Source organism: Pleurodeles waltl, chromosome 7, assembly GCF_031143425.1.
Source record: "Pleurodeles waltl isolate 20211129_DDA chromosome 7, aPleWal1.hap1.20221129, whole genome shotgun sequence".
Taxonomy (NCBI): Eukaryota; Metazoa; Chordata; class Amphibia; order Caudata; family Salamandridae; genus Pleurodeles; species Pleurodeles waltl.
In genome coordinates this window covers 645,211,091-645,230,182 of record NC_090446.1, presented here as the reverse complement: position 1 = coordinate 645,230,182, position 19,092 = coordinate 645,211,091, and the positions used below count along the sequence as shown (strand labels likewise).

At 43.9% G+C, this 19,092-nt stretch overlaps 1 protein-coding gene across 1 annotated transcript in view; it reads right to left on the bottom strand.

The window, feature by feature from the left end:
- STK10 (serine/threonine kinase 10) overlaps positions 1-19,092 on the bottom strand; it is a 309,494-nt gene that overhangs the window by 197,871 nt on the left and 92,531 nt on the right. Inside the window, exon 2 of the mRNA XM_069244642.1 lies at positions 15,865-16,029. Within this exon, the coding sequence (XP_069100743.1) occupies positions 15,865-16,029 (165 nt within the window). The remainder of the gene's footprint in view (positions 1-15,864; positions 16,030-19,092) is intronic.

Sequence of the window (19,092 nt, the reverse complement as noted above, 5' to 3'; positions counted from 1 at the left end):
TGCATAAAAATAGTTCCTACTCTAAGCTATGCAAAGCCTTTAAGACTGAGAAGACCCTCAGGTTGAGGATCCCCATCAGTTTAGAGTATCCGCAACCAGGCCCAATTAAGATGCCTAGAGAATTTAGGCATTCACATGGGTGGAGTTTAGGCCATCATTTACTGCACTTCACTGGGAAAGTTTCATCAAATTTCCCGTCAACAGTCCCTGGAGAAGCAACCGCGTAAAGTACGCTACAATTAATGTACTTAGATCACCTTTGTCAACCGAAGGCACCAGGTGACAGGGGCACTGTAAAGACACTGGGCACACAGTGCAAACAGTGTGAGGATATTGGGGCCCATGAGTGGCTTTGAGGTGTGAGAATGGAGTCAACGATCAAGACAAATTCTGTCCCGTAATGGTGGGAGTTGTAAGTTTCAGATATACGGATGACAGAAATCCAGCTCTGATGCGGCAGATCTCTAAGGAGAGGAATGGCATCTGGCAGTGAATAATCACAGACTGCATGCCATATAAATGACTGTCGGTGGTATACGGACCTTGTTCGGAGAGCAGCATACCCTCCCTAGAAGACCTTGGTCTGCACCGACTCCTGCTTGCCCGTAAGTGGAATCATGTGAAATATGTGGTCCATGGTTGCGTGTGCTATCCGAGATACGACCTGGGCTGATTTTTCAAATAGACCTATGCCACGCAAAAACACACACTTTGGTGACAAAGACTCGTGCAGAAACTCATTCTAGTCATCCCACAAGCATAAAGAGGCCCCGCCAGCGGGCTATTCAAGTGATTCTAATGACAGCAGCACTAAACATGAAAAACAAGAAATGCACATCATTCATCCTTGATGACTCCAAGAGCTGACAGTCTACAATTAGTGAGTTATGTGATACAGAAAAGTTGCATGTCTTTACGTTATATATAAATCAAATAAGCGATCCAGCAAGATAAAAATTGTTGGGTGGGGGCAGAAGAGACATAGATAGGAAAGGTGATTTCACAAACGACGGCTGGTAACCCAACATAGGTGTCCTCAAACAAGAGTGCCAAGGCAAGGCGGGGAACCTATTAGGAAGAAACCGTCGCGCAATAACTTCATTTGCACAAAACCGATCAGCTGGTTAAAAAAAGGAGGTACTTTCTAATCTATGTCTGGGAAGCAAATGTGTTTTAAAGTACCAGGGCCAACTAATTTAGAGAGTATGCAAATGAGATTTCGATAGCTGGCAAAGTACCACTTTCATCTTTCACCTCTGACAAATTTGTCCCTGGAGTGGTCCAAACACTTGCAGCGCTCTTTGTCCTGCTAAGCAGGTTTCACGGTTTCTCTAGTCCTATATTAAGAAAAATGCAATTGTTCGCACACAGTAGGCATTCTTCGAGGACCCGGCCTACAGCCAGAAATATTCCGTAGGTGGGAGTTCTGTGCAAAGCACTCTGCAAGGCATCCCATTTCTGCCTCCTCAAAATATCCTGCCATATAATAACACCATTCAGAAAAAGATTTTCTATCAAAAACGTCAAACGTGGATCTCAGACTCCCGCCAGCATCGCTAATGGGGATTACTTCGGAGAGGTTGAACGAAACGTCTCACAAAGAGCCTGAAAGGCCACATCAGTGTAGGGGACCGAAAGCAGGTGAATGGAACCACAGGGTTTAAAAATGGCCACGGAAATATCAGCCGCTTCTAAAGTCAAAGGGCAACTCCAATGCCTCAACAGTATGTGGCAGGGGATGGGGAATCATTTCTCAACAGTACATCATTGCTGCAGGCGTGCTCCATTTCTAAACTCCACCTCTACAACTACAACTATAAATACTGTCTTCTCCATTGCACAGGTGCTATGATATCACTGGACATGGTTTCTTTTTGATGGACATAAACAAAGGCAAATGTGTACTTTTGTGTCTGTTTGCAAAGACCCAGGAAGGATGTAGTTGAATCGTGTCTCATAACAGATATGGTCAAGTTTACAGCCTAGGTGCTTTATAGGATAACAGTATCCTTAAAAGTGCAATAGAGAAAACTGCAGATTTGTTTGTGTTAGGAATGAGGGATGCCTATAGGCTGAGACAATCCTTTTATTAGGCATGCAAGGATAGAGTTAAACAAGGTGTGAGTAGAAGAACCAGCAAGATGGAATTTCTTTCACGGGATAAAACACTTTAGACATATCTCGTTTATACCAATTTCATGAGCTAGGTGAACTGTCCAAAGCACATGCGTACTGGCAGAAAGACCTTTGAGAATTACAGGAAGACACTCCCGAAGGTTCTTGGTAACCATTTCTTAGAGGACAGCAAAAAAACATAAAAAGAGCGCACCGACCAAGTAATGCTGAGATGGTATTTGATGTAGTGAGGTTTACGACAAGGCCAGGCCCCTGGAATGCATGCTATAGAAGAAGTGGTATCATCTGCACTTAGTACTGTGTGTGGTGGACGTGCACCCAAAACATTCTCAAAAAGTTTGATCGCAATAATAATATTTTGCCATTGCAAAACTTGAGTTGAATCCACTGGAGTTGAGAGATGCTGAGAAGGAAGATTTATGTCCACTTCCTTCCTAAATTTACTGTCCAGCAACTATTAGGAGACAGACTAATGAATACTCACAGATGGGAGGCCTGTGACCTTCAAAAGGTTTGCCATGATCCAAATTGTGGTATGTATGCGTAACAGTAGAATGGACAGCGACCTGTCTGCAGCTTTTGATGCTGTTGACCACATGGCGGGGCTGGGTTCCAGGCCCTGCACTGGTTCAGATCATTCCTGTTGAATTGCATGCAATTAGTTAGACTGGAACTCTTTACGTCATCTGCAAAGCTACTGAGCGGCAGAGTCAGCTCAAGGGTCCTCCCGGTCCCCTTACCCTTTCAGCCTGTACATCAAACATCTGGTGAAAGGACTGGTAAACAAAGTGTGTGATATCTATAACTATACAGATGACTCCCAATTATCTTTTTCACCTAGAAGGCACCTTTCTGACACACATTTCGAGACACAATTAGATTTATCAACCAATGGATGAAATTAAATCAAATAAAACTAAACACTGATAAGACTGAACTCACTCTGTAAAACAATGTCCAGGCCTGGAGTGTATCCTACTGGCCTGATGACTTGGGCCCAGTCTCTTCCCTTTCAATGGCAGTAAAAAGCCTTGCAGTGTGAAGATGGGCACCTTACTATGCAGACAAACTCGGTGGTATATAAATGTTCATTCATATTGAGAGTGTTAACGAAAGCTGCACCTTTTCTGACCTTTGAAATACTTCAAGCAATAGTTATTGCAGCCATCTTGTTGAGACTCGATTATGTGAATGCAATCTACGCTGGCTTACCAGAGGTTCTGCATTATCGACTTCAGGTGTTACAGATTGAAATGTCCAGTTTGTTTTTTAGGATGCCTAGAAAATCATGTCACCCCTCTGATTAAATGGGAGCCAATTAAGTTCTTTTAATTTAAACTTTGTTTTTCTGTCCTTAAGAGCTTAAATAACTTGGCTCCAGAAAGTATCTCAGGTAAAGTTAAGAAATATGTTCAGTCACATAATTTGAGGGCAGCTGGCTCCAATCTCCTAATTGTTTCAAGATTCAGAAAGTGTAGATCTGGAGGCCACAGCTTTGCAGTTACAGCCTCTACTAGTTGGAATCTTCTGCAAAACCCAACTCAATCTCGGACGTATACCCTGTCCTAAAAAATAAAATTAAAAAAAGCCTAAAAACCCTGCTTTTCAAAACAAGCGAATGGGGCCTACTGATTCAGTATACGATTCTTTGATAAGCTGGACTTCTAGCGCCAAGAAACCTATGGCGGATGCGCGCTCTAGGAGTTCCGATTAACCATTAAAAGCAGGTTGTCACGCTTGAAGAAGATAATGGATGCACTTTCTCACTAACGTTAAAAAACCAGACTCAATTAATCATTCCGGCATCCCTTTGCATACGATTTCTGTCACAGCCAAAGGTTCTCCACCTACCTGGATCTATGACAGCAAACCATGACGACAGTTAACTTGGCTTTCATCCTGCCCATCCATGAGCGGAAGTTAGAGAAACATTAGGACATCCAGTGTATGCTTAGGTGATAAGTAGTCAACGTGTCAGTGTTTTCCCAACTCTTTGCCTTTGTTGCTAAATCAGTTAGCTAAAAAATGTAAGCAATCTCTGTAGAAAATATATCAAAAATGCACCGGAGGATGGCTAAATACGAAGATGTTCTGCCACAGAGACAAGGACCTCGCCAGGAGTCAGATAGTATACTCCAACCGGAGGGGCTGCATTCTGCCAAAGTAGGATGAAGAAAAACAGACTGATTTTTCTGTTGCAAGGTTTTTTAGGACAGGGGTTTAACACAAGCCCTTGGGGGCTCCAGGGGTGCTGACCACTTCAGAGGCCCCTAGCCCTTCAGTTGCCCCCCAATCAGGCGAGGGCCAAAGAATTTCTGAGATACGGGAGACTGAGGATCTCCTTATCACATTCAAGAAAGTGGGGGGAGCATTATTGTTATTATGTTTAGCTACTCCTACAGGATTACTTAGAAGACACACATTGTTTGACCGATGTTTTGTCCTGCAGCGGAAGGGGCCACTTTTTTTTGCCTTCCCTTGTCACAGGAAGATGTCACTACCACTTTGAGGGCCGAATGCAGACAGCCTGGCTATTTTGAAATGATGTCCCCTTGCCTGACTCACCCACACAGTGGCAGGGAATGAACACACTTTGGCAAAGCTAATAGGCATTTTTATGTACTGACTGAAATATTTAAAATGCCTCCGTCAGCAAAAGACAAAGACAAATGCTTACTGTCTAAAATGCATTTATGAGATAATGTGTGTGACGATTCCATGCACTTTTTAGAATGTGAAATTGTCCCCCATTCGTGGCATGTAAGAATTCCAGGGGGAGCAGAATGAAGCAGCAAACAGCTCACCGCAGGTAGTGAAGGAGAAGTACTCTCTGGTGCAGCCAAAATCCACCCTATTAGAGAACTGCTAAAAGCTGAAATGCGCGCAAGCAGCTGCGCTGTCAAGCCAGACCTCAAAGGTTCAGTGACTGCACCGCAGGAGGACAGCAGCCTCTTAGTTAACGTCTTCAAAGCCCCGATGCGGTCCTATTTACACATTTCAAAATACGAAGTACGGATCATCTATTATGCTGAGATACGCAAAGCCCCGTTCACCTCTTCCGTGCAACTAAATTCAAAGAGAATCGTATTATGCAGGGTGGTTCGATCCAGCTTGAGACGGTCTGCTGGTCTGGGGCGAGAAGTAGGTGGGCTTTGGCAAAGGACATGCACTTGAAGACCCGTTGGCAGTGGCGCCAGTGATGTCACCGACAAGCAACCTGGAAGCATTCTTGCAGCTGGTAACCATGGGGCAGGTGCAGCACTGCCGGGTGAATACGGACACCGTACAATGGTTGTCTGGAGCAACCACGGCGGACTGACCCCAAGGGCTCAGAAGGGGGGCCTGCTCATGCGCACTGCAGTCAATATTTGATAGCTGAACAAACACAAAAGCAGCTGAAGTGTCAAGGCTGGCCTCCAGCTGCAGGGTCGAGGGCAGTAGCCGTGCGAGCACCAGCAGTCAGCCTGGGCTGAAAATATGCTAGAATTCTTCACTCAACGTGAAAGTTTGTCCCCGCAAACCCTCAACAGCGCCTGGCTCCTGCTGATGGCCCTCGAAGAAAGATGCACTGTCTAGATAGCAAAGAGCGTCGCAGAGATGATGTGTGGGCGCCATTGATAGCGCCCTCCCCAAGGCGGCTAAGCAAACAGAGCATCCAGCACCCCTGCATTCCTTGGCACCGGAAACCCCCGGCATGTTGACAGTCGAGCGCATCAAGAGCCCAATCGCTTCCTGTTTAAAACTGAAAGGCTACAGAAAGCAAAGCAGGTTTTTCAACGTCAAGACGGAACGCAGAGGCCTCGCCCGCCCAGCTACAGGGCGGCCTGCACAAAGCATAATGCGCCGCCTCTGTTTCCTCGAGAGTTACCTGAAGCGGAGCGTTTATTAATAAAAACAGGCTTTTCAGGCACTCCCATCCCGGAGTGCTGGAAGATAGAAAACAGAAAACTGGTCGGCCTTTCTGCTTCCAATACAGGGCTTTTCATCGCTTTAGCAGGTTCCTGGAACTTGTCAACAGGGAACGTTTACAGAAGAGCGAGATACCGCAGAGGGAAGGGCCTGAAAGCTAAGGGGTCGCTGCAGTGAGACGCCCGTGCGCCTCCACAGGCCAGGTAGCGCTCTCAGTGCTAAGAACAGTCTAGCACAGTGGTTCCCAACCTTTTAACTTCTGTGGACCCCCACTTTATGATTACTGGAACCCGGGGACCCCCACTGACTCATTATTGGAGTACGGGGACCCCCCACTAAGTCATTACTGTAAACTGGGGACCTAATCTGTTAATATTGTTGGGAACCACTGGTCTAGCACTCTAAAACACGCCATCCATAGTTGTAAACGACAAAAAAAAGCGGGAGGAGTAAAACTGTGCATTAATGGAAAGGAAAATATATATGAAGCTTTACATCTGCACACCTTGTGCTTTTCCTAAAATCCAGATGTCGGCGTAGGACACCAATCGGGGCAGGAGGCATTCTGCACTCTTCGGCAGCGCAGCATCCCGGAAGGGATTGCAGCACAGCCGACCACAGGAACCGGAAGAGAGGCGCAGCCCTCTGTGCAGCACACACGGCCGATGGCGCAGCTTGGATGCCCCCTGTGACTGCTGTTGAGGTAGTAACATACAGCAGTTATCTGGGCTCAATGGGGCCCTCGCGTCTCTGGCCCCGGTGCACTGCACCATCTGCACAAATGACAGCTACGCCCCCTCACAGACTGCCCAGTCACTTATTAGGCCTTACACAATAACACCAGGGGCTAAAGATCAGGTAAAGTTAGTAAATAATTGATAACCGATGCTAAGGTTCAGCAAGGCTGAATTTTTAGATACAGTACATACAAAGTAGCCGATGGCTTAACTTGTACGCGGTTCTACAATAGGCTTTTGTACTCACACTATCAGCAGGGCAACTACAGTAATGCTACTGTGCAACAGCAGCGATTTTTGCATAGTTATAGATTTGCCGCATTTGTCACAATCCATCATCTGCCGCATAATCTGCAGATTTAAAAAAAAAATGTTTCTAGCTCAAACAGCTGAAAAGTTGCTAAAATGCAGCGACACGTGTTACAACGCAGTAAAAGGCCCTTTGCAAAGCTCTTTCTTATTGCTACGGCTGGGCATTAAAATGGTACTAATGAGGTGCATTCAATGGCCAGACAGTGTTACCAAGTTTAACAAGCATTTGCAATGCAATAGGTCTCGCATTTGCTTGAGTTAGGGTTATTGGCATTGTACATTCATAACTGGTCTTTTCTTGTCACATAAATTGGTCAACGCTGCCTCATAATTTCATCTTTCCCTCCTCTATAATTCCAGTGGCCCTTCATATACCCAAAGCTCTTCCATGTACCTTCTTCCTCTATCAGCAGCAAAAAATGAAAAAGTTGCCATTTAGCATACCAATTTAATCCTGCCATGCTAATTCCAATAGAATACCACCTTTACCACACCACTATCAGAGTTGCTGTCTAGCTTACACAATTCCCCAAAAAAGACACATGAAAATAGCATTTGTAAGGAAAAACAAGGTCATGTTACTATATAGTTAGCCCCTACAGGGCATAATCACACAAAAAGAAAATGGCAACAAATAATGCAGTGAAACCATGTATTTAAGCCCTAGAGGGCACAGTACATTACACATGTTCAGGCGTATTAGGCCTATAACAATGATATTACAACAAGACCCTTAAAACACAAGCTATTCCCAGCTGTAAAACAAAAGTTACAGCCGTGAGAGCGCTTAAAAGGACACTGAATGGTGGGCGGAGTTATTATTTTGGGGTCCCTACTAATATAGAGTGGGGACCCAGAGATGATTCAACGGAAAGAGCGATGTGAAGGTGGTCCCATTGTCCTAGGACAACCACAGGCTGAGTTAGGAGCAAAAATGATTTTGTAAAAATAATGCCCTACACAGTATTATGGGGTGAATTTCTGGAGCGCAGTGAATATTGTAGTATCAGCTCTCCGGGAAAGCCACTTTTGCTTTGAGGATTTCTGTTTTATGCAAAGCATTTATCAATTTCAAGTGTTTTAAGGGGAGATCCACAAGAAATGACTGATTAGGTAACTGTGAACACGCCCGAATTCACGTTGTTGTGCTGTGAGCACCATGGTCGCCAGGAAACACATAGGGGAGCGACAAAAGAAAACATATAGTTCACCCACGCTGAAGTATATCAACAATCGTGCAATAATCCATGTAACAGGGGCAAGGCGTGACAAAAACAGCCTCAAGGCGGGACAAACGTAAAGCATTTACCAATTTTAAAGACAAGCCCAGGAACGAATTAAAGTGATGGGCATGAGATGGGTGCGGTTAAAAGCCCACAATACTTACAACAGGTCAAAGCGCTTGTGCGCTCGACCTAAAAATGATTAAATAATGCTATAACAAAATGTGCCACACTATGGCATATAATTTGCCTTTACTTGCTGGATAATTTACTCAACTGTGCGGCATAATTTGGCCTTCTCCTCCACATAATCCCAGTGGCCCTACCTATCAGTCAGCAAGATTAAAATAGAGGAGAACGTGTTCCCAGAAAAGAAGAAATGCAAGTAGCACAGAGGAGCAGGATGAGGGGCTCCAGGAAGGACAAGAGGTACTATGAAATGTTGGGCGCGGATGAGGGGTTCTTTTACATGGGAGTTCTTCAGTCTCTTCCTCTTAAGCGGAAGTGAGGAAACATGACTGCTGCAGGTGGTGAGGGAGTTTCAGATGCTAGGAGCCTCCTAAGAGAAGGTCGGGTAACCACTGTCATGCTTCATGTACGGTTTTGTCTTAAGCCTGACAAGGTTGCTGCTGCGAGTATTATGTAGCACAACTGAGGGCCTGATCGTCCTCACCAGATAGGATGAAGTGCTGGAACACACCACTTAGTAGGCAAGGCAAAAAGCTTTGAAGGTGATACGGGTTCATACAGGGAGAAAGATGGGCTTTTTTGTGAAAGAAACTGGGAAAATACCATCCGACCCGTCACCTGGCAAGCAACAGTGTAAGCATGGGGGCGGGGAGGAGGAGTGGACCGGGAGGCAGATCAGATGAGATCTCAGGGACCCAGGACAGCGAGCAGAGCACTGCCTGCACTGGGGAGAGGTAGTTCTGGGGTTTGTACAGCAGTTCTGAAGTCTGCTGTAGAGTGGAAACTTTTACTTTGTCAAACTTTATAAGCTTCCGTTCACACCTTCCCAAGTCTTGAATCACAGTATGCAACTCGAAGACGAGGAGTGGGCGAATTTACTTCTTTCTTTGTGCTTTTCTTTCTGTAGCGGAAATCTAGCTAAGCAAACTGATCAAGATAAGTATTTTCAATCATATGTAATTATCTACTATATAAAACTTAAAGAAGAGGGTGCTATGAAAAATATCAAATTGTACCATAAGAAAACCCTTCCAATTTACTAAAAACACCTTCAAACAGAGGGGCGCGGGAGGCACAAAATCAAAAATTCACCAATAACGTTGAGCGGTTTTGTCAGCGCACAGGGTAGCTCAATTTTAAACGGGACCTTTCTGGTTATCAGTGGCCTGGGATAAGAGTTGGCAGTGGAGGTTTTACTTTAAACTAACTTTGTGACAGCAAGAAAGCAGGGTGTCACATTCTCGACGTGCCACAATTTATACAGCGGATAATCTGTCAGGCCCAGGACAGACCGCATTCTAGTGAACATAGCTACAAAGGAGGCCCCGTAAGGGGCTAAGGAGAGTGAAGGGTTCCCTGGCGAGATTTGAAGTGAAAACAAACAGTACTCACAGGATTGCTACACTAAGGTTTAGTTGAGAATTCGTAGTCAGTACGTTTTTTCAAGAACGCTATTTTGTGTACATGTTTATTGACATTTCGGCCACTCTCAATTTCTCCATGATCTCCAAAGACTGGCACAGAGGCAAGGCGGGATTTGAAAGAGTTAGACTAGAGAATCTCCGTTTCTGTAACTGGAAGTGGAATATTTCCAAATAACAATGGCTGACATTTATTGGGGGTTCAGCTTTATTTCTGGGCAAGGGTAATTGTGGGCAGACATTTACTTTCAGTAGGCTACAGCTAAATAGCCCTGCTATTATATTTTTGTCGTAAGTGAGTGTTCGCACAAAAAAGGACAAATGGATGCAGTCAAAAGATTGCACAAAATTAGTGCTCTGCAATGGCATACTTCAACCATCATCCCCAGGTCGTTCCATAAGGACACAATTGCTGACGAAGTGACTTTAATAGGTTTGATTTCTATCAGTTTGCATATGAACAAACACCCTTTCAACCTTAACTCCATGTGTGCTTCGCAGCACGAATGCATCTCAATTTTTGGTGGTCATCTATACATAGGCTGACCAGATTTTGCGGAGCAAAAACCAGGACAGGCCAGACATAAAAGAAGGACTAAGGACTTTACTCTCAATTTCATACCTGGCCTGTCCCGTTTTTTGCGTGGTTTTGTGAATGTGGCCCCATACGCGCGCGCGTGTGTGTGTTTGTGTGTGTGTGTGTGTGTGTGTGTGTGTGTGTGTGTGTGTGTGTGTGTGTGTGTGTGTGTGTGTGTGTGTGTGTGTATGTATGTATGTATGTATGAATGTATGTATGTATGTATGTATGTATGTATGTATGTACACACACACATTTACAAGACTACATATAGAATTAGCTATGGCTTGTCCTCCCACCCTGCACCCATAACCCGCCCCCACCCACCGCTATCTGCTCCCCACATGTCTCTCTGCTAGGAGCAGACAGGGGACTGTGTTGCCAGACATTAACAGATACATTACTTTAATTATTTTATACTTTGTAGGCGTCTTTAATTTGTGCTTCCCAACATGATCTGACTTTTCTCCTAAAAACCGGGACATTTATTTGATAATCTGACCTTTGCCCAAAAAAACGGGATAGTTATTTAAAATAAAAATAAGTGTCAGGACACCGGGACAGTCCTCTAAAAACCGGGACTGTCCCGGGAAGTCCGGGACGCCTGGTCACCCTATCTACACAAGAGAAAAAGCAGCCAACTTTGAGTGTGTACGTAAACTTTGTAAGCTCAGGATTTTTGAGGATCTACAACCATCATGTGTCAGCATCTGTGTACTTACGGTTTTATTGCACATTTCTCAAGGAATCCAAAAAAGAATGTCTGGCAATTAACCTTTCCAATTTTTTTTTTTTTTTTTTTTAAATCAACTTACATTACATTTCAGATAGCACCCTGAAAATAGAAATAACGGCCTATGTGAAATTTTGTGCAGTTAAGAGTTCAAGTGACATTTTAGTTTGTTTTTTAATACTTTTCAACAAGTATTTTCGAAAGTATTTATAACAAGTGAAAAATCTTAAAGGTTTGTGCATGAATATTAACAAAATTATACATGTTTCTACAGCATACCTGGACCAGAGTTGCTCTTCACATATGGTGAAAAATGATCCTGTGTTCATGTGTTTCATTCAGCTCCCCTAAGCTGTAGGGAGCCCTCAGGAGAGTTTAGGTTTTTCAGCATGTTGTCTATTTTGCACCAACTCTCTGGATACTAGAACTGCAATGTTTAAGCAGTGTTCCTCAAAGAGACATGCGATCTTGCATCAATTGTTGATGCAAGGATGCATTTAGCACTAAAAAAATGCAAACCGCCACTTGATGTCTGTTGATCCTGTGCATTTATAGTACACTTTTACTGCGCATGGTGCGTTCGCAGTGAATACTTACCAGAAATTGTGTTTAATTACACTTAGTGGTATAATTTCAGGAAGTTTGTGTAAGAGGCATAATGCGAAATTCATGAAATTATTCAAGTGACGTCGGCGTAATTTACATTTTGCTCAGCCTGTTATTCAGGGCCAGCATCTATAAGCAGATGTTTCCTGCTGCTATCTTAGCCGACACCCCCTCAATGAGGGTACAGACGTGCCTTACTGAAAGCAGCAGTGAACGTTCCAACAGAAGTTGAAAATACTTACTGTACTGTGTGTTTCTCTTCTAGGACCTGAAAAGCGTAAGTTTCCAACTGTAAGATTCTCGGCTGGAGCAAAGATCAGCTAGATCCACAGGGCCATAGGACCGTGCGTCAGCACAGGACGCTGACCCGTAGGAGTGCACTCACCTGGAGGGAGGGGGGTGTTTGGGGGCTGTGTTTAGCAATAAGTTAAGGTTTAAAAGCACCCGCTACAGAGTTCCTTGTCTGTCCAGCTTTCAGACAGCAATACAAATGTCACAACTCTTGTGAATAATGTTCCTGCTAAAACGGTGAAAGAGTTCTCTAGTGGCAGTTTTGACTCACCATAAAGTAGAGCAGAGGGTTAATATGCCCGCTGCAAAGACCAGATCTGTATTTTATGTGGATACCTGAGTGGATTAGTAAACTCAGCATTTAGCAGTGCTTTAAAACAAATGAAATGTATGTGAGAGAGGGGCTATAGAGAGATGATGGGTACTTTTGCTGGGTGGTGAAGGAATCGGAGAAGGAGGTCATTGGGGTGGGGGCAAACATTTTGTTGCACCGGCCCTGTATATCGAAAAGAGAGGAAATCTTTTTTGAAGATGGACAGAACTTATTCTAGTTGAAGCACAAACCCAAATATAGCCAGACTACTGGCAACAAACACAAGTTCATGTAGTGAGGTCACACCAAGGTCTACTGTTTCTCAGACCCAGTCCATACAGGAAAAGTCCTTTCTTAGTCTAAAATTACCATGCTTCCCACATTTGTGACTGCACAGAGGAACATTACTTTGCCCTCATAATATTGTATCGATCACATAAGCGAGTGGTAGATGCCAAATAATAAAGACTTTTTATGTAAAAAAGGACAATTTCAAAACATTTGTGTCCTTCTGATAGTGCTTCACCAGTTCAGACCATGAAAAGTTATGTCAAAAAGGACTTTTACATAAAAGGTGATTAAAACGGGGAGCAGAAACTTGATCACAGATTCCCTGCCTTTACATTTTCAAATATATCCTTTGAGATTTGTTTGCCAAGAACAAGGGCCAAGTGAAGGAATATGGCAAATTACAGAAAATTGCTCATAATTGACCAATACCACGAATCCATGAATCACCAAGCAGGCGAATGAGACTCCACCTGAGACTCTGATGCCACCAATCTCTAGAATCTCCCCCCGCGCTCAAAGCATGTCTCATACCAACTCAGATCTGCAGACGACTCACTTGAAGAAAATATTATTGATATGGTTAGTTGTTAGACCTGACAGCCTTGGGGTGGTCACCCCTAACTTTTTGCCTGCCTCCCTCCACTTTTTGGACACTGTTTTTGCTGGCTTTTAGACTCTGCGCATTTTACCACTGCTAACCAGTGCTAAAGTGCATATGCTCTCTCCCTTAAAACATGGTAACCTTGAATCATACCTGAATGGACTATTAATTTACTTATAAGTCCCTAGTAATGTGCACTCTATGTGCATAGGGCCGGTAGATTAAATGCTACTAGTGGGCCTGCAGCACTGGTTGTGCCACCCACTTAAGTAGCCCCTTTTCCTTGTCTCAGGCCTGCCATTGCAAGGCCTGTTTGTGCAGTTTCACGGTCACCTCGACTTGGCATTTAAAAGTACTTGCCAAGCCTAAACCTCCCCTTTCTCCACATATCAGTCACCTCTAATGTGTGCCCTAGGTAACCCCTAGAGCAGGGTGCTGTGTGGGTGAAAAGCAGGACATGTACCTGTGTAGTTTACATGTCCTGGTAGTGTAAAACTCCTAAATTCGTTTTTGCACTACTGTGAGGCCTGCTCCCTTCATGGGCTAACATTGGGGCTGCCCTCATACAGTATTGAAGTGGTAGCTGCTGATCTGAAAGGAGTAGGAAGGTCATATTTAGTATGGCCAGAATGGTAATATAAAATCCTGCTGACTGGTGAAGTTGCATTTAATATTACTATTCTAGAAATGCCACTTTTAGAAAGTGAGCATTTCTTTGCACTTAAATCTTTCTGTGCCTTACAATCCACGTCTGGCTGGGCTTAGTTGACAGCTCCTTGTGCATTCACTCAGACACACCCCAAACACAGGGTACTCAGCCTCACTTGCATACATCTGCATTTTGAATGCGTCTTCCTGGGCTGGGAGGGTGGAGGGCCTGCTCTCACACAAAGGACTGCCACACCCCCTACTGGGACCCTGGCAGACAGGATTGAACTGAAAGGGGACCTGGTGCACTTCTTAGCCACTCTTTGAAGTCTCCCCCACTTCAAAGGCACATTTGGGTATAAAACAGAGCCTCTGCCCTACCTCATCAGACACTTGCTGGAGAAGAAACCTGAACCAGAAACTACATCCTGCCAAGAAGAACTGCCCGTCTGCTTTCTACAAATAACTGCTGCCTTGCTGTTGGCCTGCTGCCTTGCTGAACTTGTCTGGCTGTGAAAGTGCTCTCCAAGGGCTTGGATAGAGCTTGCCTCCTGTTCCCTGAAGTCTCAGGACCAAAAAGACTTCTCTTTTTCACTTGGACGCTCCGTGCGCCGAAAGTTTCGACGCACAGCTTGTTCCGCGGCGAGAAAAACGCCGCACACCGACGCTGATCGACGCGACGCCTTCGGGACGACTGGAACTTCGACGCACGGCTTCGCAAGGACAACGCCGCCCGACCTCTAGAGGAGAAATCGACGCGACGCCTGCCGTGAGATCGTAATTTCGACGCGCAGCCCCGCAGACCGACGCACAGCCGGAAAACAAGCAGGAAAATCCACGCACAGACCTGGGACATTTGGTAATCCCCACGATCCACAGAAAGACTGTCCGCGCGCCGGAAAACGACGCACGACTTCCCCGCGTGAAAAATAACGACGCAAGTCCGTGTGTGCTGGGGAGAAATCGACGCACACACCCTTTTTCCACGTATCTCTTCTTCTGTGGCCCTCTGAGGAGATTTCCCACTCCAAACCAGGTACTTTGTGCTTGAAAGAGACTTTGTTTGCTTTTTAAAGATTTAAGACACTTTATATCACTTTCAGTGATATCTCTACAAATTCACATTGCAACTTTATTCGTTTTGACCTACAATTATCCTGATAAATATTATATATTTTTCTAAACACTGTGTGGTGTATTTTTGTGGTGCTATATGGTGGTATTGTATGATTTATTGCACAAATACTTTACACATTGCCTTCTAAGTTAAGCCTGACTGCTCGTGCCAAGCTACCAGAGGGTGGGCACAGGATAATCTTGGATTGTGTGTGACTTACCCTGACTAGAGTGAGGGCTTTTGCTTGGACAGGGGGTAACCTGTCTGCCAACCAAAAACCCAATTTCTAACATTAGTCATTTATTGCACCCTTATGGGGGGGGTGGGGCACTACTTTACAATACTGTCTGATATGTTTCAAGGGCTCTTACCAACCTTCCATTCCCCCATGAATTCAACCCATTTGTCAACTTCATCCCAAAGTGTAGATAGGTGATGAAGAAACATAGATTTGTGCACTTTGTCAGGTACTGAAAAGCTTGATGAGATAAAAGACAGATACCCTTTGGGCCTTATTTACACTAAACAAAAATTGCATAAATATGTAAGTAAATAAATGGACACAGCAGTGATGGATAGATTCTCAGGTGTTGTCAGTCAGTTTGACTTTGTGGCTCCCATCATTCTGCACTATTGTAAATGTAGTTCTGCTTTTGTGGGTGGGTGTAATGCTTATGCTGACTGGGCACACTTTAAAGCACTTTGTTCATCCACAAGATGAAGCTAGTGAACATAGAATGCACAGAGGATCATCACTCACCCAAAGCTTGCCGTCGTGATAGAAAGCTCCAAGAAGCTTGACAATGTAGCGGTGGTCGCAAGTGGCCAAGATCTCAATCTCCACCATGTAGTCCTCAAGCTCCTCCTCAGATTTAGTTTCGATGACTTTGGCTGCGGCAAAGACCCCAGTCTCCCTGTTCTTAACCTGGAAACAAAGATGGAAAAGCATGGTTGCGATGTGTGTCACAGAAAACAACAACTTACCACTGTTGCACGGAGCTTGCCCTGCCGTCCCATTTGCTTCTAGAGGAAAATGTATGCTCGACAAATATAAATAGCTTGCCTGCCTACCAATAGGTTTCCCTCAAACAGTCTGGGGCATCGCAGACAGCAAATGTCTTTACTCCACATCTCGTTCTGGAAGTAGCATGTGTAAATGACCGCATGAAGCAGTTACAAATACAATGGTTATTTCTATAGGGCTTCCTGTCGGCCAGTCCCTTCCTGGCCCAATTTGGTCATCAGCAGGGCAAGTGCGACGGAGTTGAGAATTTGGGATGGGACCATGGTTTGTACAATAAAGCGAGAGGCTTTCCTATCATGTGCTCCCACTCATCAACAAGCAGACCCTCAGTCAACTGGGACTGTAATAAGGACAGTGGCATAAACTGGCCTTTGCATTCAAATCGAAATACCAACTTGTACAAAAGTATTGCACAGAACCGGTGCATTTCCCCATTTCGGGTAAATCCTGTCGAAATTTGTGGAGGGGACAAATATTCTGCCGACCGCAGCTAGGAACATGGGAAGGTGTGTGGTAATGTAGCACAATTCCACATGCAGATCTGACGAGTTCTGAATGGGTATGTAATACCAACCCAAGAAAAAATAAATCCCAGAATTATCTGTATTTTCCTGGGTAGTATTATTTTTACCGTATTTCCCTCAAAAGCAACATGTGGACCACAGTCATTAGTGGGAGTTGTGTGGCAGAAAACCTGTGGATGTATGTATGTAGCTTCATAAGGCCTTACGGAAAAAAGCCACTTAAAAATAGATGCTCAGATGTCTGTCAAATTCTGCAGTGCGTATTCTCACACAATTTGCCTATTACTCTGAATTGTAATGATTATTTCTACCCCCAGCACATATTGCCTCACCACTTCTTGTTCGATCCCGCGACCATGAGTGGGGTAAAGGGATAGGAGAAGGTATATTTGGGTAATTCGATTAATAAAGGTTAAACCCTGGGATAACGGTAACATCTGTTATTTATAGGCCTTCTAGACTGCACAGGTGTGGTAATAAGCGCCATATAAAACACAAGTTATTTTTTATACCGTCATAATCTGTATTGGTCCATTTGGCTAGTTTTGCTCCAGGTTTCCCTCTGGATAAACTAACTAGGAGAGGCGTGTGGATTTTCGATTACATTATCAGTGCTTCTCTTTTCACACCAACACCTTTGTAAATAAAGCTGCCTTTGATAAGCTTTGACGACCTGCAACTTGTATTTACTACTTTGTAGCATCACGTGCGTCTTGAATTGGCTTGGGGCTCGCTCCTTCGTGCCTGCGTCCCCCTTGCCTGCGTCCCCCTTGCAGGGCTATTTTACAGGAGTTTGGCACATCCAATAGACAGATCAGATCAAGGATGCGCTACATTCAGGGCTACGGAGCAGTCACCTCTTTGTATGCACTATAGAAGGGCACCCCAATACTTCAGTGTGTCAAATAATAGCTATGCACTCATATTACAAACAAGCATTGGCAATGCTACTAGGCCTGGCTTGTGAACGGTGTCATTGATAGGGTTAGACACTCAGTAAGTATATGCGCTCATGTATCCATTTATCCATCCAGTGACTCATCCGTGCATTCACTCATCGTATTGTTAATAAAACACACACATACTCAAAAGCATATGCTTGCAATAATAAAAATAATATTGTAGCAGGTGTCTTTCTTGTAGTGGTATTGTACATAGCATATAATTGTTTTAAAGTTCTAGCATGGCTGCAGCACTGGAACCAATGTGTTGACCATACTGAGATTGTAAAACAGTGACACACTATGGACAACAGTATTTCATAATGGTGTCTGGGTTCAGAGGGAGTGACCACGAGGGATAAGATACACTGCTTTCGAAATGAGCAACAAACAAGAAACCCTTTAGCAGTGCCTTCCTTGAACGTTGTAGTAACCCCTTAAACATTACAATACAAAATAATAAAAGGAGAAAACTGAAACCTAAAGCACTGGCCAACCAACCATGACACTAAGGCATGCTCGTTTTCAGGTGGATGTGCAAGTGATCAGAAAATGTCATTCACAGGACAAGAGAGCCAATGATTGATGTGGACTGAGCCATTACCCCATGCAATATGCTGCCATGGATGAAAGCAGTGTGTAAATAACACTCAGACAGATAAATGGCAGAAGTGAGCTGACACAAAGGCCATATATGTAACTATAAGGATATTCATTTGAATGGATGTTTTAATGATTTGTTTTAATAATATGGTCCTGGCAGACAGCTAAATTGGTCAGACCTTCAGAAGAGATTCTATCAAGAAATATTACAGCGCAAATCTTCTACCCCTTGGGTTTGTCAAAGGTAGCAGTAACACCACTAAAAGTCTTCCCTACAAACATAATGTGACACATTTCATGTAACGAAATACATCTTTCCACTCTTTACTACAAATAACAATCCACCCTTAAATGCCTATGGGTGTCAATTTATATTCTTTTCACAAATAATAGGCCAACCCTACTGCCTTTATCATACATTTTCATAATAAGCAGATCAGACCTATGGAATTTAAAACCCGTATTCTGAGAGAACCAATCCAGTATCTAGCTGCCATTGTCTTTTCACCATAAATAACTCAGGCCTATAGGGTTGGTTAAGCCTTCCAACAATTCAACCATCAGGTATATCCTAATAAAATTACAAATATGTACAAAATGACAGTTGTCAAAACAATATAAAATTCCTACTAATAGAGCCGAATAGGGATGAGCATATTGCAAATCTTTTGTGCCCATGGTTTTTTTGGGTGGTTCACCACTAAAAAAAAAAAAACACCCTTGACTACTAAGTAATCGGCCAGATCCTGAGTAACAAAATACCCGCCTAGAGCTGTAGAATTGTATAATAAAAATCCACCCATAAAAACCTATTGGCTTTAACAAAAAGTAAGTCAGGCTTATGTGGTTTGTCATAACGTTTCATTATAAACAAATCATACCTAAGGAGCCTGATA